Raw genomic sequence first — 21,530 nt, forward strand, 5'->3', positions numbered from 1 at the left:
GGCTGAGTCACCCCCCTCAGAGAGGTTTAAAAGTCATGGGCATGTGCCATCTGGGGACCTGGTGGAGTAGGCAGTGTTAAGTTTGCAGTGGAACTGTGTGAACTTCAGGGACTTTTTCAAGCCGCATGATGCAGAGATTTCAGGGTAGCTCAAGCAGTGTGGAGTCGAGGCTTTGACTCAATGATCCCCAAGGGTGCCTTCCAACATGGAGATCTAGGAGACTGGCAATGGAGGCCAGAAAGACAAAAGAAAGACCAAGGGACGTTCTTTGAAGAAGATTCACTCCAAAGCAGCCTTAAGCCCTTAACCAGGGCCACTCTAAGTGGCTGAGCTGGGGTAGGGACAAAGGGTGCAGTTGGCTGGCTTGTGATGCGCTGCGGCACCTGTGACATCACAGGGGGCGCCTCACAATGGGGGCAGATGGAAAAGGCCCCAGCAGGTAACTCTGGCCCTGTATTGCTTGGGCAAGCGGTGAGTGCACATGTGGCGGGCAGGCTGTGCTGGGGACAAGGGCCGGGGCAGAAACGCTGCACCTGGGGCTGGGTTCTCCCCGCTGCATGCAGGGACAGCCCCTCATGGTAGAGCCTTGGCTAGGGTACCAGCTGCTACTGCTGCTGGGGCAGTGGGACAGGCCTTGCTGCCCCCAGATCCCTGGGATTCCCAGACCTGCTGCCCCCACTGCCAGCTGCCTCTTTCCCCGCTCCCCTCACGGCCTTCTCTCTATCCTCCTGCAGACCATGGATACCTGGGTATTGTGGTTCTTGCTCTTGCAAAGCATAGTCCACTACCCACAGCCCGTGGGGGACGATTTGGACGAGGCGACGCGTCTGCTCATGGAGGAGCGTGCAAGATTCCAGGAACGCGAGAGGATTCTGCTGGAGCTGGAGGTGGAGCAGCTCGCCCTGATGCAGAGTGGCCCATCCTGGGGAGACCTGCTCTGGTCTGCCTTGCAGGCCTGGCAGGTCTGGGCATTTGTCGGGCTCTTGCTTCTTCTCTTGCCCCTATGGTTTATGTGGAGGAAGAGAAGGCGTGAGGCAGAGGTCAGCGGCAAGCGGGAGAAGGAGAGCGAGGAAGAGGACGAGGCACGGTCATACGATCTGGCATGGCTTCTGGAGGAGCGCATACAGTGGCCTGTACAGGACCTGCAGGCAGGCTGCGACAGGACAACGGCCATGATGGAGAAATTGCTAAGTGCCCTCAGGCGTGCCTTGGTTGGGACTTTCTTCCCGGTGCTGCACCAAGCCATTGGTTTTGGCAGTGCCTTTGAAGGCTGGACTGAGAGCGGGGAGGAAAGTGTGTACCATGTGCTTGTACCCCTGACTGCTCCCTCAGGCCACATCTTCCGCCTGGAGCGTGACACTGACTGGCTGAGGCCCGGCAGGAACTTCCGCGTCCGCGTGGAGCTGGTGTGCAGCTGCCCGAGGGGGCAGGAGGGTGTGAACATGCTGTGCTTCCGCCACCACCCTGACGTGATTGGCATGCTAACTGAGCAGCCCAACCTCCTAGACATGCTGTGCACCGGCTCCTACCTTGACGTGGAGAAAACGGTCTACTTCTTCTACAGACTGCTGGGAGTAAGCTGGCAGCGTTTGCCTGAGTCACGCAGTTGGCATTTAGCGCTGCACTGCTCCCAGCGCTTCTGCCACCTCAGGCTGTCCAACGGCCAGGAAAGCTTCCAGGTTCAAGTGATGCTTGGGCTACAGCGATTTACCTCGGACATCTTTATCAGCAGCCGGCCTCGAGGGGCCCACACCCCAAGCACAGTGTGGCCTGAGACCTACAGCATGGCAGAGACAAAGTTCTTCAGGCACATGGCCAGGCAGCTCCCTCAGGACAGCTCGCACCTCAAATGCCTGCAGCTCCTTGCTGCAGCTTTTCAGGACTGCAAGGTCTTCTCCATCCATTCCATCAAGACCATCATCATGCACCAGCTGAACACCGTACCGCTCTCACAGTGGCACAGCAGGTATTTCCTGCTTCAGCTGTCCGATGTCCTGGAGCAGCTGCGCTTAGCTCTGCAAAAGAAACACCTGCAGCATTTTATTGTGGGCAACCAGAGGCTTCCAGAGGAGATCAGGCTGCCCCCAGATGTACGAATGGCTAGGCCATCCAACCTCTTCCACAGCCTGTGGCAGGATCGGGCTGCCCACTCCCAGGCCATGCAAGCCTACCTTGATCTGCGCCATCACCTGGCGAGGTTGCTGGCCTATGGCCACTGTTAGCAGGGCTCCTAGAATCACAGCAGTGCTAGGTCGCAAGAGCCATTTAACATCATCAAGTTCAAGCCATGCCCTAACACCAGCTCAACTAAACCATGACACTGAGTGCCACATCCAAGGTTTTTTCAACACATCCAGGGATGGTGACTCCATCACCTCCCCCGAGAAGACAATTCCACTACTTTTGCCACTCTTTCAGTCAAAACCTTTTGCTTAACATCCAACCTAAACGTCCCTTGGCACAGCTTAAGACTGTGCCCTCTCCTTCCGTCACTTGCTGCCTGGAAAAAGAGACCGACCCCAACCTGACTACAGCCACCTTTCAGGCAGTTGTAGAGAGGGGCTAAGGTCACCTCCGAGTCTCTGTTTCTCCAGGCTAAACAGCTCCAGCTCCCTCTCTTGTTCCTCACAGGGCTTGTGTTCCAAGGCCCTCACCGCGCCCTCTTGTTGTCCTTTGCATGTGTGTGCTCATGGGGCGTGCAGCTGCTGGCAGACGATCGCTTTTTAGTGCCATGACAAAGAAGAAGGAATGGGATACACAGACAAATAGATATATATATATATAACTAGAGTGTATATATATATATATATATATATATATATATATAACTACAAAGATTTTTAGGAACAGATGTGTTTTTAATAGATACAAATGATAGAGTTCTGTTTTGAATAGATACAAATGATAACAATAGTTTATCAATGATCGTATCATTTTATAAAAAGATAGAGCACATATATAATGTCACTACCTGTTGTGACACATATTCATGCTCTAAAGTTACTGCATTTATGAGAGGCAAAATTTTTATTACATAGATATACTTCTAAAATATATACATATATACATGTATTGTATTTCATACAAAACAATTATTCCATAAAGTGGAAATGAAATAGAAAACCAATTAGAGATAATTCCTATAGAATTACAGCAAATAATATATATTTATTATTAAATGTTTACTAAATATGGAAAATGTTATAGAATGAAAAAAATCATTGGAATAGATATGATAATAAAACAATATAAATTCAATATGTAGATTATGTCACTATCTGTAGTGACAATAGTGACTATCTATAGTGACTATCTACGGTGAAAATATTATGCTCTGTAATGACTGTATTTATGACAGGAAAGTTGTCTATTACGTAAATTCAGTTTTAAAATACATAGAATGCATATCACATCTCTAATATTTTTGGACAGAAATATGGCCATATACAGTGTCACTGTCTGTTTGGACACATATTAATTAACACATATCACTAAGTGGCCGTATGACTGGCAAGCATGAAACTGTTTTGCTGGTTTTTCAATAAAATGCAATCTGACAGAAGCCGGAGTGTGCAAGACTTTCTTGATCTCAGCCAGCCCTCTCGTATTGGTAAATGTCATGCGCCGGGAGCCTGGGCTTGTGAGCAGTCTCCTTCAACTCATCCAGACTTACAGGGCTGAATTGGTTCTCATCAGAAATGAAGGCCACAGCCCCTCATTCGCTGAGCTTACTTTTCAAAGTCTGTGGATTCGGCAGATATTCTTCATGACAAAAAAAATAAAGCCAAGTCTGCCCTTAGACTTTATTTAAAATAAAGTTGCTCAGAGGTGAATGCGGTGGTCTTTGTGGCTCATTGGGTTTGCAGGGTGAGGAATGGGTGTTAGAACATCCAGTTAGCACAACTGGAGAAAACAATGAGGACACAAAGAATAAGAAGTTCAAAGCTACAGAGATTGAGTCTCCTTTTGAGCTCGACAAAATAACCACTGCCAGTCTTTTCAGAAGAACACAAACCATGCTTCACTGAATGAAACTGCTGCTCTTTGCAAACAGTCACTCAGCTCACTCTTGGAAGGCACTGAGAGATTTGTATGTGAAAAAATGGTTCTTGACCATGAGGATGTAAACCCAATAAGAAGAATCCAGAAAAATCAGCACTCCAGAATAAGGGAAGTTTCCTGATGCAGCAGTAAGAAATCTTCAAGTATTTTACTATCAATTCCAATTATATTGATAATATTTCATTAGAATGTCATTATTCATAATTCTTCTCTAAGTGCTATGCACTGCTTGTGACAGTTTTTAGTAAGACTAATTAAGTATTCTTATTATAGGAACATTATATATCTATTGAGGTATTCTAGTAAAAGCCTGTCTGCACGACCCAGCTTTCAAGCCAGACGACAATTCCGGGGACAGTGCTCTTGGAACTTTCCTGGAGCAGCGAGAATGAAGAAAAACAATGATGTTGTGGACAAGAAAAGGAAGGATCAACAAAACGTATTGGCCAATAGTAGCTGGTTAAGCTGCGCGAACCCTGTGGGACCCTGTAAGAGCGTGCTAAAGATAGAAATAAAGCCAAGTTCACTTTTACCTCTGAGAGGACTCTGTGAATATTCGGAGCGGTTTTCCATTAAAACCCCGCCTTCTTTCCAAATGCATCACATCCCAAAGCCAATGGAAGGGGCACATTACACAGGCAACCAGGACGGCACGACTGCCTCTTGCCATGACACCTGTGGTCGGCTTAGCTTTAACCAGTCCTGTCCCCACCTGCTGCTTGATCCCTAAATTACAGCCTCAAGCTCCCTCTGCCATAGGACTGTTTCTTTCTTCAGGCAGCTAGATTAAAAACCCCACCATTTAAATGAGCTCCAGACCTGGACAAGATGGGCGGTGGGGCAGTGATTCCTGCAGCGTTGCCGTGAGGTTTGGGCTCTGCCAAAATCAGGTGCTGGCAGCTGAGCCACTGGCAACATACCGCGCTACCCTACTGCAGAAACCTTTCAGGGCCAAGCTGGGCTGGAGGGAGGGAGATTGGCGGCCCTCCCAGCTCCTGAGCACAAGGTGAGGAAAAAGAAATGGTGTTACCCAAAAACCCCTAGAAATGCCAAATGATAACAGAGTAAGGAGAGGGGCAAAGGCACAGTTTTGAGTTTTGTCTAGGCAGCACCAAGAGCAGACCATTCAAACCCAGGTGCGCAACACGGAAAATGCCACACGTTTTCCTGTGGCGGGGGGAAAAGGCTCCAAAAAAAGCACAACACAAACCCCAAACCATCATAATGTTTGAATTTTCTGTCATTTATTGTCATTCAGCAAGAAGCTGCTGTGCACTGCTGATGGCCTCTTCTCTGCGCTCTCCTCATCTTTGCTTGTCTCAGGGCTCTACGAAGCCAGGCTTTGGGGGCTTCTTTCTGCTCTTGCCAGGCCTGAGACCAAACAGCCTGGCGGGCCCGGGGCTGTTAGCAGGAGAGCTGCTGAAAGTCACCCCAAGCCATGCGGCCTTCCCCTGCAAGGCTCCAGAGATACAAGGGCAGAAAGCTGTAGCCTAAGCTCTACTGCACTAGCACCTTGTTGAGCTTGTCTGTCCTCGGGCATCCTTCAGGCTGCCCAGTGTAAATCTGAGCTGCTTTCTTAGGGACTTCGGGCTTTGCCCACACTGTGGCCTTGCTGAAGGCCAAGGCCAAGGAAAGGCTCTCATCTGTGCTGCCAGTTCCACGGAAGGCCCCAGAGCAAGAGGCCATCTCTTGGCTGCCGGGATCCCACCTTCACGGTCTGGCCTTGCAGGTTGGCAAAACCCACGTGGGTATCCTGGCACATTCCGGCACTGACTTTCCCTCTTAAGCTTCCCATTTTCTACAAGGAGAATTCTGATTTTTCCTTCTGCTTGGAAGGGGACGGATTGCCTTGGGTGATGTATTTGGCAGCAAGGTTCTCCTCGCATGGAAACACTTCCTGGCAGCCTTCTGCCCACTGACAAGCCATTTGGTCCCACTGCATCCCGGGGACCAGAGTGCAAAAGCAGCACCTTTCCTCTCCTCTGGGAAGAGCTGGTCTCACAGCTCTAACATCTGCACCCGACACAATGCAGATGGTGCCTGAAGGGAGTTTGTAGCTAAGTGGGGCTCATTAGATTTACCAGCCCAGGGAACAAACAATATGATCAGAGGAAATGACCTCAAGTTGTGCCAAAGGAGATTTAGATTGGATCTCCAGGAAGTATTCCTTCAACAAAAGGATCTCAAGCTTGGCAACAGGCTGCCTAGGGCAATCAATGGCTGAGTCACCCCCCTCAGAGAGGTTTAAAAGTCATGGGCATGTGCCATCTGGGGACCTGGTGGAGTAGGCAGTGTTAAGTTTGCAGTGGAACTGTGTGAACTTCAGGGACTTTTTCAAGCCGCATGATGCAGAGATTTCAGGGTAGCTCAAGCAGTGTGGAGTCGAGGCTTAGACTCAATGATCCCCAAGGGTGCCTTCCAACATGGAGATCTAGGAGACTGGCAATGGAGGCCAGAAAGACAAAAGAAAGACCAAGGGACGTTCTTTGAAGAAGATTCACTCCAAAGCAGCCTTAAGCCCTTAACCAGGGCCACTCTAAGTGGCTGAGCTGGGGTAGGGACAAAGAGTGCAGTTGGCTGGCTTGTGATGCGCTGCGGCACCTGTGACGTCACAGGGGACGCCTCACAATGGGGGCAGCTGGAAAAGGCCTGTCATAAAGTTCCTTTACCTTTAAGAAAGTTAAAGTTGCTGGGGTCTCCTGGGAGTCTTTTCTCTTGACCAATTATCGGTCATTGCTGAGAATTGACAGCAGTTTTAGCCATTGAAAAGTAGAATCAACTCGTGAACCCCACCTTAAAGTGTACACCCAGAAGTCTGTGGTGCTCCTTTGTTTTTCCTGACTGTAAAGCGTGGCGGAGCTCCGGCTGGCCTCCGGTTCTCTGCCCAAGCCATGTGGCCGGGCAGGGGCCGGGCCGGGGCCGAGCCGGGCCCGCCGCGTCTCTCGTCTCCCGGCCGGGAGATGAGGCTTGCCCCGAGCTAGGTCGGGCTGGGCCGGGCTCGGCCCGATCTCTGGTTCAGCTGGAGGTTTTGCTGTAACTACATTCACTAGAAAACTGCTGAGTGAAAGAGGAAAGAAACTCTGAGCCTGCAGCAAGCAAAGACAGAGACCACGCTCTCTGAAAGCAGCTATGAAGAACTTTCCAGCGCAGACGGCTCTAGCTCCTGTTCAGCAGAGATCACCGAACCATCTACAAAAAGCTTGGGCAAGATTTTAACTCTTTCTTATCCAGATGAGACTTGCGGATTAATCTTTTCATCCAGAGAGAGAAAAGGAAAGTAATCAACATGAAAAGAGACTTTATAAACTACTAGTGGCAAGAAAGAAAAGAGACTTCAAGAAAGGTAGAGAATTAAGGAGATGCTTTAATTAAGCTGAAATATCTTTCTGTTAAAACTATGGAAATGGACAATGAAGTCTTGAGAAAAACCCCTTTAATTCATAATAGAGTATGGAGAGGAATAAGGTGTTCAAAGTGTAAATTTAAGTAATAAGTGAAGTAATTGTGGTATAGTGAAGTGCTGAGAAATTTGAAGCCTTGAGAGGCAATGAGAAAAACTGTTTCTTAGTGAAGCTCACAGAAGCAGATGAAGAATACTTTTTTGCCTTTGACTAACTTATCCTTAAAAATGCTATCTTCAAACTCATGACCCATAACACATTTCAGAGTGATGTGGAATGGGAGGGGTGGGCTTTAATAACAGTAGCTCTGAGCAGCTGATATCAGAGAAACGAGAAACTATAACAAAAATAGTTTTCTTGTGACAAACTCCATAAATTAACAGAAAGGAACTTCTGTTTCTCTACAGAAATTGAGGAAAAGACTATGAAAAGAATTAGAACTGTTTAAACCATCAAAATTATACAGTTTTTGTCTCTGTTGTCATGTAAACAAAGGAATAGTGAGCAGTGAGAAATGAAAAGGTTTTTTCTAAAAGTTTATTCTGGTGTTCTTATTCTTGTAGTTTGTCAATAAACTCCTCTTTATTCCTTTTAAGTTTTATACCTGGTTTGCTCTTATTTTAATCCATATCTCACAGCAGAAAAATAATAATTCTTCTTTCCCCCTTGTTTGTTAATTACTGGTTCAAAACCACGACATTTCTTGGTGGAGAAATGCGGGCAATCAAAATTAGCAAATCTAGACCACTACATTAATAGTGTTACTGTGAGATAAAAGGTTAATTAAGAGCAAAACATAATTGTCTTAAGTTTATATATAGCAGTGATAATAAAAGTCTAGGGGTGGAAAATAGTGAATGTTCTGTTTCTTCTTTTCTGTCAATTTATTGTGTTAAGTTGTATATTAAATATAATTGATAATTTTTTAGGTGAGGGTTCACAAGTTGAAGGGGTGGAATGTCATAAAGTTCCTTTACCTTTAAGAAAGTTAAAGTTGCTGGGGTCTCCTGGGAGTCTTTTCTCTTGACCAATTATCGGTCATTGCTGAGAATTGACAGCAGTTTTAGCCATTGAAAAGTAGAATCAACTCGTGAACCCCACCTTAAAGTGTACACCCAGAAGTCTGTGGTGCTCCTTTGTTTTTCCTGACTGTAAAGCGTGGCGGAGCTCCGGCTGGCCTCCGGTTCTCTGCCCAAGCCATGTGGCCGGGCAGGGGCCGGGCCGGGGCCGAGCCGGGCCCGCCGCGTCTCTCGTCTCCCGGCCGGGAGATGAGGCTTGCCCCGAGCTAGGTCGGGCTGGGCCGGGCTCGGCCCGATCTCTGGTTCAGCTGGAGGTTTTGCTGTAACTACATTCACTAGAAAACTGCTGAGTGAAAGAGGAAAGAAACTCTGAGCCTGCAGCAAGCAAAGACAGAGACCACGCTCTCTGAAAGCAGCTATGAAGAACTTTCCAGCGCAGACGGCTCTAGCTCCTGTTCAGCAGAGATCACCGAACCATCTACAAAAAGCTTGGGCAAGATTTTAACTCTTTCTTATCCAGATGAGACTTGCGGATTAATCTTTTCATCCAGAGAGAGAAAAGGAAAGTAATCAACATGAAAAGAGACTTTATAAACTACTAGTGGCAAGAAAGAAAAGAGACTTCAAGAAAGGTAGAGAATTAAGGAGATGCTTTAATTAAGCTGAAATATCTTTCTGTTAAAACTATGGAAATGGACAATGAAGTCTTGAGAAAAACCCCTTTAATTCATAATAGAGTATGGAGAGGAATAAGGTGTTCAAAGTGTAAATTTAAGTAATAAGTGAAGTAATTGTGGTATAGTGAAGTGCTGAGAAATTTGAAGCCTTGAGAGGCAATGAGAAAAACTGTTTCTTAGTGAAGCTCACAGAAGCAGATGAAGAATACTTTTTTGCCTTTGACTAACTTATCCTTAAAAATGCTATCTTCAAACTCATGACCCATAACACATTTCAGAGTGATGTGGAATGGGAGGGGTGGGCTTTAATAACAGTAGCTCTGAGCAGCTGATATCAGAGAAACGAGAAACTATAACAAAAATAGTTTTCTTGTGACAAACTCCATAAATTAACAGAAAGGAACTTCTGTTTCTCTACAGAAATTGAGGAAAAGACTATGAAAAGAATTAGAACTGTTTAAACCATCAAAATTATACAGTTTTTGTCTCTGTTGTCATGTAAACAAAGGAATAGTGAGCAGTGAGAAATGAAAAGGTTTTTTCTAAAAGTTTATTCTGGTGTTCTTATTCTTGTAGTTTGTCAATAAACTCCTCTTTATTCCTTTTAAGTTTTATACCTGGTTTGCTCTTATTTTAATCCATATCTCACAGCAGAAAAATAATAATTCTTCTTTCCCCCTTGTTTGTTAATTACTGGTTCAAAACCACGACAAGGCCCCAGCAGGTAACTCTGGCCCTGTATTGCTTCTGCAAGCGGTGAGTGCACATGTGGCGGGCAGGCTGTGCTGGGGACAAGGGCCGGGGCAGAAACGCTGCACCTGGGGCTGGGTTCTCCCCGCTGCATGCAGGGACAGCCCCTCATGGTAGAGCCTTGGCTAGGGTACCAGCTGCTACTGCTGCTGCTGCTGGGGCAGTGGGACAGGCCTTGCTGCCCCCAGATCCCTGGGACTCCCAGACCTGCTGCTCCCACTGCCAGCTGCCTCTTTCCCCGCTCCCCTCACGGCCTTCTCTCTATCCTCCTGCAGACCATGGATACCTGGGTATTGTGGTTCTTGCTCTTGCAAAGCATAGTCCACTACCCACAGCCCGTGGGGGACGATTTGGACGAGGCGACGCGTCTGCTCATGGAGGAGCGTGCAAAGCTCCAGGAACATGAGAGGATTCGGCTGGAGCTGGAGGTGGAGCAGCTCGCCCTGATGCAGAGTGGCCCATCCTGGGGAGACCTGCTCTGGTCTGCCTTGCAGGCCTGGCAGGTCTGGGCACTTGTTGGGCTCTTGCTTCTTCTCTTGCCCCTTTGGTTTATGTGGAGGAAGAGAAGGTGTGAGGCAGAGGTCAACGGCGAGCGGGAGAAGGAAAAGGAGACGGACGAAGAGGACGAGACACGGTCATACGATCTGGCATGGCTTCTGGAGGAGCGCATACAGTGGCCTGTACAGGACCTGCAGGCAGGCTGCGACAGGACAACGGCCATGATGGAGAAATTGCTAAGTGCCCTCAGGCGTGCCTTGGTTGGGACTTTCTTCCCGGTGCTGCACCAAGCCATTGGTTTTGGCAGTGCCTTTGAAGGCTGGACTGAGAGCGGGGAGGAAAGTGTGTACCATGTGCTTGTACCCCTGACTGCTCCCTCAGGCCACATCTTCCGCCTGGAGCGTGACACTGACTGGCTGAGGCCCGGCAGGAACTTCCGCGTCCGCGTGGAGCTGGTGTGCAGCTGCCCGAGGGGGCAGGAGGGTGTGAACATGCTGTGCTTCCGCCACCACCCTGACGTGATTGGCATGCTAACTGAGCAGCCCAACCTCCTAGACATGCTGTGCACCGGCTCCTACCTTGACGTGGAGAAAACGGTCTACTTCTTCTACAGACTGCTGGGAGTAAGCTGGCAGCGTTTGCCTGAGTCACGCAGTTGGCATTTAGCGCTGCACTGCTCCCAGCGCTTCTGCCACCTCAGGCTGTCCAACGGCCAGGAAAGCTTCCAGGTTCAAGTGATGCTTGGGCTACAGCGATTTACCTCGGACATCTTTATCAGCAGCCGGCCTCGAGGGGCCCACACCCCAAGCACAGTGTGGCCTGAGACCTACAGCATGGCAGAGACAAAGTTCTTCCGGCACATGGCCAGGCAGCTCCCTCAGGACAGCTCGCACCTCAAATGCCTGCAGCTCCTTGCTGCAGCTTTTCAGGAGTGCAAGGTCTTCTCCATCCATTCCATCAAGACCATCATCATGCACCAGCTGAACACCGTACCGCTCTCACAGTGGCACAGCAGGTATTTCCTGCTTCAGCTGTCCGATGTCCTGGAGCAGCTGCGCTTAGCTCTGCAAAAGAAACACCTGCAGCATTTTATTGTGGGCAACCAGAGGCTTCCAGAGGAGATCAGGCTGCCCCCAGATGTACGAATGGCTAGGCCATCCAACCTCTTCCACAGCCTGTGGCAGGATCGGGCTGCCCACTCCCAGGCCATGCAAGCCTACCTTGATCTGCGCCATCACCTGGCGAGGTTGCTGGCCTATGGCCACTGTTAGCAGGGCTCCTAGAATCACAGCAGTGCTAGGTCGCAAGAGCCATTTAACATCATCAAGTTCAAGCCATGCCCTAACACCAGCTCAACTAAACCATGACACTGAGTGCCACATCCAAGGTTTTTTCAACACATCCAGGGATGGTGACTCCATCACCTCCCCCGAGAAGACAATTCCACTACTTTTGCCACTCTTTCAGTCAAAACCTTTTGCTTAACATCCAACCTAAACGTCCCTTGGCACAGCTTAAGACTGTGCCCTCTCCTTCCGTCACTTGCTGCCTGGAAAAAGAGACCGACCCCAACCTGACTACAGCCACCTTTCAGGCAGTTGTAGAGAGGGGCTAAGGTCACCTCCGAGTCTCTGTTTCTCCAGGCTAAACAGCTCCAGCTCCCTCACTTGTTCCTCACAGGGCTTGTGTTCCAAGGCCCTCACCGCGCCCTCTTGTTGTCCTTTGCATGTGTGTGCTCATGGGGCGTGCAGCTGCTGGCAGACGATCGCTTTTTAGTGCCATGACAAAGAAGAAGGAATGGGATACACAGACAAATAGATATATATATATATAACTAGAGTGTATATATATATATATATATATATATATATATATAACTACAAAGATTTTTAGGAACAGATGTGTTTTTAATAGATACAAATGATAGAGTTCTGTTTTGAATAGATACAAATGATAACAATAGTTTATCAATGATCGTATCATTTTATAAAAAGATAGAGCACATATATAATGTCACTACCTGTTGTGACACATATTCATGCTCTAAAGTTACTGCATTTATGAGAGGCAAAATTTTTATTACATAGATATACTTCTAAAATATATACATATATACATGTATTGTATTTCATACAAAACAATTATTCCATAAAGTGGAAATGAAATAGAAAACCAATTAGAGATAATTCCTATAGAATTACAGCAAATAATATATATTTATTATTAAATGTTTACTAAATATGGAAAATGTTATAGAATGAAAAAAATCATTGGAATAGATATGATAATAAAACAATATAAATTCAATATGTAGATTATGTCACTATCTGTAGTGACAATAGTGACTATCTATAGTGACTATCTACGGTGAAAATATTATGCTCTGTAATGACTGTATTTATGACAGGAAAGTTGTCTATTACGTAAATTCAGTTTTAAAATACATAGAATGCATATCACATCTCTAATATTTTTGGACAGAAATATGGCCATATACAGTGTCACTGTCTGTTTGGACACATATTAATTAACACATATCACTAAGTGGCCGTATGACTGGCAAGCATGAAACTGTTTTGCTGGTTTTTCAATAAAATGCAATCTGACAGAAGCCGGAGTGTGCAAGACTTTCTTGATCTCAGCCAGCCCTCTCGTATTGGTAAATGTCATGCGCCGGGAGCCTGGGCTTGTGAGCAGTCTCCTTCAGCTCATCCAGACTTACAGGGCTGAATTGGTTCTCATCAGAAATGAAGGCCACAGCCCCTCATTCGCTGAGCTTACTTTTCAAAGTCTGTGGATTCGGCAGATATTCTTCATGACAAAAAAAATAAAGCCAAGTCTGCCCTTAGACTTTATTTAAAATAAAGTTGCTCAGAGGTGAATGCGGTGGTCTTTGTGGCTCATTGGGTTTGCAGGGTGAGGAATGGGTGTTAGAACATCCAGTTAGCACAACTGGAGAAAACAATGAGGACACAAAGAATAAGAAGTTCAAAGCTACAGAGATTGAGTCTCCTTTTGAGCTCGACAAAATAACCACTGCCAGTCTTTTCAGAAGAACACAAACCATGCTTCACTGAATGAAACTGCTGCTCTTTGCAAACAGTCACTCAGCTCACTCTTGGAAGGCACTGAGAGATTTGTATGTGAAAAAATGGTTCTTGACCATGAGGATGTAAACCCAATAAGAAGAATCCAGAAAAATCAGCACTCCAGAATAAGGGAAGTTTCCTGATGCAGCAGTAAGAAATCTTCAAGTATTTTACTATCAATTCCAATTATATTGATAATATTTCATTAGAATGTCATTATTCATAATTCTTCTCTAAGTGCTATGCACTGCTTGTGACAGTTTTTAGTAAGACTAATTAAGTATTCTTATTATAGGAACATTATATATCTATTGAGGTATTCTAGTAAAAGCCTGTCTGCACGACCCAGCTTTCAAGCCAGACGACAATTCCGGGGACAGTGCTCTTGGAACTTTCCTGGAGCAGCGAGAATGAAGAAAAACAATGATGTTGTGGACAAGAAAAGGAAGGATCAACAAAACGTATTGGCCAATAGTAGCTGGTTAAGCTGCGCGAACCCTGTGGGACCCTGTAAGAGCGTGCTAAAGATAGAAATAAAGCCAAGTTCACTTTTACCTCTGAGAGGACTCTGTGAATATTCGGAGCGGTTTTCCATTAAAACCCCGCCTTCTTTCCAAATGCATCACATCCCAAAGCCAATGGAAGGGGCACATTACACAGGCAACCAGGACGGCACGACTGCCTCTTGCCATGACACCTGTGGTCGGCTTAGCTTTAACCAGTCCTGTCCCCACCTGCTGCTTGATCCCTAAATTACAGCCTCAAGCTCCCTCTGCCATAGGACTGTTTCTTTCTTCAGGCAGCTAGATTAAAAACCCCACCATTTAAATGAGCTCCAGACCTGGACAAGATGGGCGGTGGGGCAGTGATTCCTGCAGCGTTGCCGTGAGGTTTGGGCTCTGCCAAAATCAGGTGCTGGCAGCTGAGCCACTGGCAACATACCGCGCTACCCTACTGCAGAAACCTTTCAGGGCCAAGCTGGGCTGGAGGGAGGGAGATTGGCGGCCCTCCCAGCTCCTGAGCACAAGGTGAGGAAAAAGAAATGGTGTTACCCAAAAACCCCTAGAAATGCCAAATGATAACAGAGTAAGGAGAGGGGCAAAGGCACAGTTTTGAGTTTTGTCTAGGCAGCACCAAGAGCAGACCATTCAAACCCAGGTGCGCAACACGGAAAATGCCACACGTTTTCCTGTGGCGGGGGGAAAAGGCTCCAAAAAAAGCACAACACAAACCCCAAACCATCATAATGTTTGAATTTTCTGTCATTTATTGTCATTCAGCAAGAAGCTGCTGTGCACTGCTGATGGCCTCTTCTCTGCGCTCTCCTCATCTTTGCTTGTCTCAGGGCTCTACGAAGCCAGGCTTTGGGGGCTTCTTTCTGCTCTTGCCAGGCCTGAGACCAAACAGCCTGGCGGGCCCGGGGCTGTTAGCAGGAGAGCTGCTGAAAGTCACCCCAAGCCATGCGGCCTTCCCCTGCAAGGCTCCAGAGATACAAGGGCAGAAAGCTGTAGCCTAAGCTCTACTGCACTAGCACCTTGTTGAGCTTGTCTGTCCTCGGGCATCCTTCAGGCTGCCCAGTGTAAATCTGAGCTGCTTTCTTAGGGACTTCGGGCTTTGCCCACACTGTGGCCTTGCTGAAGGCCAAGGCCAAGGAAAGGCTCTCATCTGTGCTGCCAGTTCCACGGAAGGCCCCAGAGCAAGAGGCCATCTCTTGGCTGCCGGGATCCCACCTTCACGGTCTGGCCTTGCAGGTTGGCAAAACCCACGTGGGTATCCTGGCACATTCCGGCACTGACTTTCCCTCTTAAGCTTCCCATTTTCTACAAGGAGAATTCTGATTTTTCCTTCTGCTTGGAAGGGGACGGATTGCCTTGGGTGATGTATTTGGCAGCAAGGTTCTCCTCGCATGGAAACACTTCCTGGCAGCCTTCTGCCCACTGACAAGCCATTTGGTCCCACTGCATCCCGGGGACCAGAGTGCAAAAGCAGCACCTTTCCTCTCCTCTGGGAAGAGCTGGTCTCACAGCTCTAACATCTGCACCCGACACAATGCAGATGGTGCCTGAAGGGAGTTTGTAGCTAAGTGGGGCTCATTAGATTTACCAGCCCAGGGAACAAACAATATGATCAGAGGAAATGACCTCAAGTTGTGCCAAAGGAGATTTAGATTGGATCTCCAGGAAGTATTCCTTCAACAAAAGGATCTCAAGCTTGGCAACAGGCTGCCTAGGGCAATCAATGGCTGAGTCACCCCCCTCAGAGAGGTTTAAAAGTCATGGGCATGTGCCATCTGGGGACCTGGTGGAGTAGGCAGTGTTAAGTTTGCAGTGGAACTGTGTGAACTTCAGGGACTTTTTCAAGCCGCATGATGCAGAGATTTCAGGGTAGCTCAAGCAGTGTGGAGTCGAGGCTTAGACTCAATGATCCCCAAGGGTGCCTTCCAACATGGAGATCTAGGAGACTGGCAATGGAGGCCAGAAAGACAAAAGAAAGACCAAGGGACGTTCTTTGAAGAAGATTCACTCCAAAGCAGCCTTAAGCCCTTAACCAGGGCCACTCTAAGTGGCTGAGCTGGGGTAGGGACAAAGAGTGCAGTTGGCTGGCTTGTGATGCGCTGCGGCACCTGTGACGTCACAGGGGACGCCTCACAATGGGGGCAGCTGGAAAAGGCCTGTCATAAAGTTCCTTTACCTTTAAGAAAGTTAAAGTTGCTGGGGTCTCCTGGGAGTCTTTTCTCTTGACCAATTATCGGTCATTGCTGAGAATTGACAGCAGTTTTAGCCATTGAAAAGTAGAATCAACTCGTGAACCCCACCTTAAAGTGTACACCCAGAAGTCTGTGGTGCTCCTTTGTTTTTCCTGACTGTAAAGCGTGGCGGAGCTCCGGCTGGCCTCCGGTTCTCTGCCCAAGCCATGTGGCCGGGCAGGGGCCGGGCCGGGGCCGAGCCGGGCCCGCCGCGTCTCTCGTCTCCCGGCCGGGAGATGAGGCTTGCCCCGAGCTAGGTCGGGCTGGGCCGGGCTCGGCCCGATCTCTGGTTCAGCTGGAGGTTTTGCTGTAACTACATTCACTAGAAAACTGCTGAGTGAAAGAGGAAAGAAACTCTGAGCCTGCAGCAAGCAAAGACAGAGACCACGCTCTCTGAAAGCAGCTATGAAGAACTTTCCAGCGCAGACGGCTCTAGCTCCTGTTCAGCAGAGATCACCGAACCATCTACAAAAAGCTTGGGCAAGATTTTAACTCTTTCTTATCCAGATGAGACTTGCGGATTAATCTTTTCATCCAGAGAGAGAAAAGGAAAGTAATCAACATGAAAAGAGACTTTATAAACTACTAGTGGCAAGAAAGAAAAGAGACTTCAAGAAAGGTAGAGAATTAAGGAGATGCTTTAATTAAGCTGAAATATCTTTCTGTTAAAACTATGGAAATGGACAATGAAGTCTTGAGAAAAACCCCTTTAATTCATAATAGAGTATGGAGAGGAATAAGGTGTTCAAAGTGTAAATTTAAGTAATAAGTGAAGTAATTGTGGTATAGTGAAGTGCTGAGAAATTTGAAGCCTTGAGAGGCAATGAGAAAAACTGTTTCTTAGTGAAGCTCACAGAAGCAGATGAAGAATACTTTTTTGCCTTTGACTAACTTATCCTTAAAAATGCTATCTTCAAACTCATGACCCATAACACATTTCAGAGTGATGTGGAATGGGAGGGGTGGGCTTTAATAACAGTAGCTCTGAGCAGCTGATATCAGAGAAACGAGAAACTATAACAAAAATAGTTTTCTTGTGACAAACTCCATAAATTAACAGAAAGGAACTTCTGTTTCTCTACAGAAATTGAGGAAAAGACTATGAAAAGAATTAGAACTGTTTAAACCATCAAAATTATACAGTTTTTGTCTCTGTTGTCATGTAAACAAAGGAATAGTGAGCAGTGAGAAATGAAAAGGTTTTTTCTAAAAGTTTATTCTGGTGTTCTTATTCTTGTAGTTTGTCAATAAACTCCTCTTTATTCCTTTTAAGTTTTATACCTGGTTTGCTCTTATTTTAATCCATATCTCACAGCAGAAAAATAATAATTCTTCTTTCCCCCTTGTTTGTTAATTACTGGTTCAAAACCACGACATTTCTTGGTGGAGAAATGCGGGCAATCAAAATTAGCAAATCTAGACCACTACATTAATAGTGTTACTGTGAGATAAAAGGTTAATTAAGAGCAAAACATAATTGTCTTAAGTTTATATATAGCAGTGATAATAAAAGTCTAGGGGTGGAAAATAGTGAATGTTCTGTTTCTTCTTTTCTGTCAATTTATTGTGTTAAGTTGTATATTAAATATAATTGATAATTTTTTAGGTGAGGGTTCACAAGTTGAAGGGGTGGAATGTCATAAAGTTCCTTTACCTTTAAGAAAGTTAAAGTTGCTGGGGTCTCCTGGGAGTCTTTTCTCTTGACCAATTATCGGTCATTGCTGAGAATTGACAGCAGTTTTAGCCATTGAAAAGTAGAATCAACTCGTGAACCCCACCTTAAAGTGTACACCCAGAAGTCTGTGGTGCTCCTTTGTTTTTCCTGACTGTAAAGCGTGGCGGAGCTCCGGCTGGCCTCCGGTTCTCTGCCCAAGCCATGTGGCCGGGCAGGGGCCGGGCCGGGGCCGAGCCGGGCCCGCCGCGTCTCTCGTCTCCCGGCCGGGAGATGAGGCTTGCCCCGAGCTAGGTCGGGCTGGGCCGGGCTCGGCCCGATCTCTGGTTCAGCTGGAGGTTTTGCTGTAACTACATTCACTAGAAAACTGCTGAGTGAAAGAGGAAAGAAACTCTGAGCCTGCAGCAAGCAAAGACAGAGACCACGCTCTCTGAAAGCAGCTATGAAGAACTTTCCAGCGCAGACGGCTCTAGCTCCTGTTCAGCAGAGATCACCGAACCATCTACAAAAAGCTTGGGCAAGATTTTAACTCTTTCTTATCCAGATGAGACTTGCGGATTAATCTTTTCATCCAGAGAGAGAAAAGGAAAGTAATCAACATGAAAAGAGACTTTATAAACTACTAGTGGCAAGAAAGAAAAGAGACTTCAAGAAAGGTAGAGAATTAAGGAGATGCTTTAATTAAGCTGAAATATCTTTCTGTTAAAACTATGGAAATGGACAATGAAGTCTTGAGAAAAACCCCTTTAATTCATAATAGAGTATGGAGAGGAATAAGGTGTTCAAAGTGTAAATTTAAGTAATAAGTGAAGTAATTGTGGTATAGTGAAGTGCTGAGAAATTTGAAGCCTTGAGAGGCAATGAGAAAAACTGTTTCTTAGTGAAGCTCACAGAAGCAGATGAAGAATACTTTTTTGCCTTTGACTAACTTATCCTTAAAAATGCTATCTTCAAACTCATGACCCATAACACATTTCAGAGTGATGTGGAATGGGAGGGGTGGGCTTTAATAACAGTAGCTCTGAGCAGCTGATATCAGAGAAACGAGAAACTATAACAAAAATAGTTTTCTTGTGACAAACTCCATAAATTAACAGAAAGGAACTTCTGTTTCTCTACAGAAATTGAGGAAAAGACTATGAAAAGAATTAGAACTGTTTAAACCATCAAAATTATACAGTTTTTGTCTCTGTTGTCATGTAAACAAAGGAATAGTGAGCAGTGAGAAATGAAAAGGTTTTTTCTAAAAGTTTATTCTGGTGTTCTTATTCTTGTAGTTTGTCAATAAACTCCTCTTTATTCCTTTTAAGTTTTATACCTGGTTTGCTCTTATTTTAATCCATATCTCACAGCAGAAAAATAATAATTCTTCTTTCCCCCTTGTTTGTTAATTACTGGTTCAAAACCACGACAAGGCCCCAGCAGGTAACTCTGGCCCTGTATTGCTTCTGCAAGCGGTGAGTGCACATGTGGCGGGCAGGCTGTGCTGGGGACAAGGGCCGGGGCAGAAACGCTGCACCTGGGGCTGGGTTCTCCCCGCTGCATGCAGGGACAGCCCCTCATGGTAGAGCCTTGGCTAGGGTACCAGCTGCTACTGCTGCTGCTGCTGGGGCAGTGGGACAGGCCTTGCTGCCCCCAGATCCCTGGGACTCCCAGACCTGCTGCTCCCACTGCCAGCTGCCTCTTTCCCCGCTCCCCTCACGGCCTTCTCTCTATCCTCCTGCAGACCATGGATACCTGGGTATTGTGGTTCTTGCTCTTGCAAAGCATAGTCCACTACCCACAGCCCGTGGGGGACGATTTGGACGAGGCGACGCGTCTGCTCATGGAGGAGCGTGCAAAGCTCCAGGAACATGAGAGGATTCGGCTGGAGCTGGAGGTGGAGCAGCTCGCCCTGATGCAGAGTGGCCCATCCTGGGGAGACCTGCTCTGGTCTGCCTTGCAGGCCTGGCAGGTCTGGGCACTTGTTGGGCTCTTGCTTCTTCTCTTGCCCCTTTGGTTTATGTGGAGGAAGAGAAGGTGTGAGGCAGAGGTCAACGGCGAGCGGGAGAAGGAAAAGGAGACGGACGAAGAGGACGAGACACGGTCATACGATCTGGCATGGCTTCTGGAGGAGCGCATACAGTGGCCTGTACAGGACCTGCAGGCAGGCTGCGACAGGACAACGGCCATGATGGAGAAATTGCTAAGTGCCCTCAGGCGTGCCTTGGTTGGGACTTTCTTCCCGGTGCTGCACCAAGCCATTGGTTTTGGCAGTGCCTTTGAAGGCTGGACTGAGAGCGGGGAGGAAAGTGTGTACCATGTGCTTGTACCCCTGACTGCTCCCTCAGGCCACATCTTCCGCCTGGAGCGTGACACTGACTGGCTGAGGCCCGGCAGGAACTTCCGCGTCCGCGTGGAGCTGGTGTGCAGCTGCCCGAGGGGGCAGGAGGGTGTGAACATGCTGTGCTTCCGCCACCACCCTGACGTGATTGGCATGCTAACTGAGCAGCCCAACCTCCTAGACATGCTGTGCACCGGCTCCTACCTTGACGTGGAGAAAACGGTCTACTTCTTCTACAGACTGCTGGGAGTAAGCTGGCAGCGTTTGCCTGAGTCACGCAGTTGGCATTTAGCGCTGCACTGCTCCCAGCGCTTCTGCCACCTCAGGCTGTCCAACGGCCAGGAAAGCTTCCAGGTTCAAGTGATGCTTGGGCTACAGCGATTTACCTCGGACATCTTTATCAGCAGCCGGCCTCGAGGGGCCCACACCCCAAGCACAGTGTGGCCTGAGACCTACAGCATGGCAGAGACAAAGTTCTTCCGGCACATGGCCAGGCAGCTCCCTCAGGACAGCTCGCACCTCAAATGCCTGCAGCTCCTTGCTGCAGCTTTTCAGGAGTGCAAGGTCTTCTCCATCCATTCCATCAAGACCATCATCATGCACCAGCTGAACACCGTACCGCTCTCACAGTGGCACAGCAGGTATTTCCTGCTTCAGCTGTCCGATGTCCTGGAGCAGCTGCGCTTAGCTCTGCAAAAGAAACACCTGCAGCATTTTATTGTGGGCAACCAGAGGCTTCCAGAGGAGATCAGGCTGCCCCCAGATGTACGAATGGCTAGGCCATCCAACCTCTTCCACAGCCTGTGGCAGGATCGGGCTGCCCACTCCCAGGCCATGCAAGCCTACCTTGATCTGCGCCATCACCTGGCGAGGTTGCTGGCCTATGGCCACTGTTAGCAGGGCTCCTAGAATCACAGCAGTGCTAGGTCGCAAGAGCCATTTAACATCATCAAGTTCAAGCCATGCCCTAACACCAGCTCAACTAAACCATGACACTGAGTGCCACATCCAAGGTTTTTTCAACACATCCAGGGATGGTGACTCCATCACCTCCCCCGAGAAGACAATTCCACTACTTTTGCCACTCTTTCAGTCAAAACCTTTTGCTTAACATCCAACCTAAACGTCCCTTGGCACAGCTTAAGACTGTGCCCTCTCCTTCCGTCACTTGCTGCCTGGAAAAAGAGACCGACCCCAACCTGACTACAGCCACCTTTCAGGCAGTTGTAGAGAGGGGCTAAGGTCACCTCCGAGTCTCTGTTTCTCCAGGCTAAACAGCTCCAGCTCCCTCAC

At 47.5% G+C, this 21,530-nt stretch overlaps 3 protein-coding genes across 3 annotated transcripts; all 3 read left to right on the top strand.

The window, feature by feature from the left end:
* Nucleotides 1-737: 737 nt before the first annotated feature.
* On the top strand, nucleotides 738-2,222 carry LOC131575492 (inositol 1,4,5-trisphosphate receptor-interacting protein-like 1). The gene has a single exon (XM_058831079.1). The coding sequence runs from the start codon at nucleotides 738-740 to the stop codon at nucleotides 2,220-2,222; it is 1,485 nt and encodes a 494-aa protein (XP_058687062.1).
* Nucleotides 2,223-10,019: 7,797 nt separating this feature from the next.
* LOC131575494 (inositol 1,4,5-trisphosphate receptor-interacting protein-like 1) lies at nucleotides 10,020-11,678 on the top strand. The gene has a single exon (XM_058831080.1). The coding sequence runs from the start codon at nucleotides 10,020-10,022 to the stop codon at nucleotides 11,676-11,678; it is 1,659 nt and encodes a 552-aa protein (XP_058687063.1).
* Nucleotides 11,679-19,475: 7,797 nt separating this feature from the next.
* On the top strand, nucleotides 19,476-21,134 carry LOC131575495 (inositol 1,4,5-trisphosphate receptor-interacting protein-like 1). The gene has a single exon (XM_058831081.1). The coding sequence runs from the start codon at nucleotides 19,476-19,478 to the stop codon at nucleotides 21,132-21,134; it is 1,659 nt and encodes a 552-aa protein (XP_058687064.1).
* The last annotated feature ends 396 nt before the right edge of the window (nucleotides 21,135-21,530 follow it).

This window comes from Poecile atricapillus, chromosome 2 (genome assembly GCF_030490865.1).
Source record: "Poecile atricapillus isolate bPoeAtr1 chromosome 2, bPoeAtr1.hap1, whole genome shotgun sequence".
NCBI classification, from domain to species: Eukaryota; Metazoa; Chordata; class Aves; order Passeriformes; family Paridae; genus Poecile; species Poecile atricapillus.

Bases quoted from the DNA above. Each gene is read 5' to 3' on its own strand.
- LOC131575494 (XM_058831080.1), top strand. From the start codon at position 10,020: ATGGTAGAGCCTTGGCTAGGGTACCAGCTGCTACTGCTGCTGCTGCTG.
- LOC131575492 (XM_058831079.1), top strand. From the start codon at position 738: ATGGATACCTGGGTATTGTGGTTCTTGCTCTTGCAAAGCATAGTCCAC.
- LOC131575495 (XM_058831081.1), top strand. From the start codon at position 19,476: ATGGTAGAGCCTTGGCTAGGGTACCAGCTGCTACTGCTGCTGCTGCTG.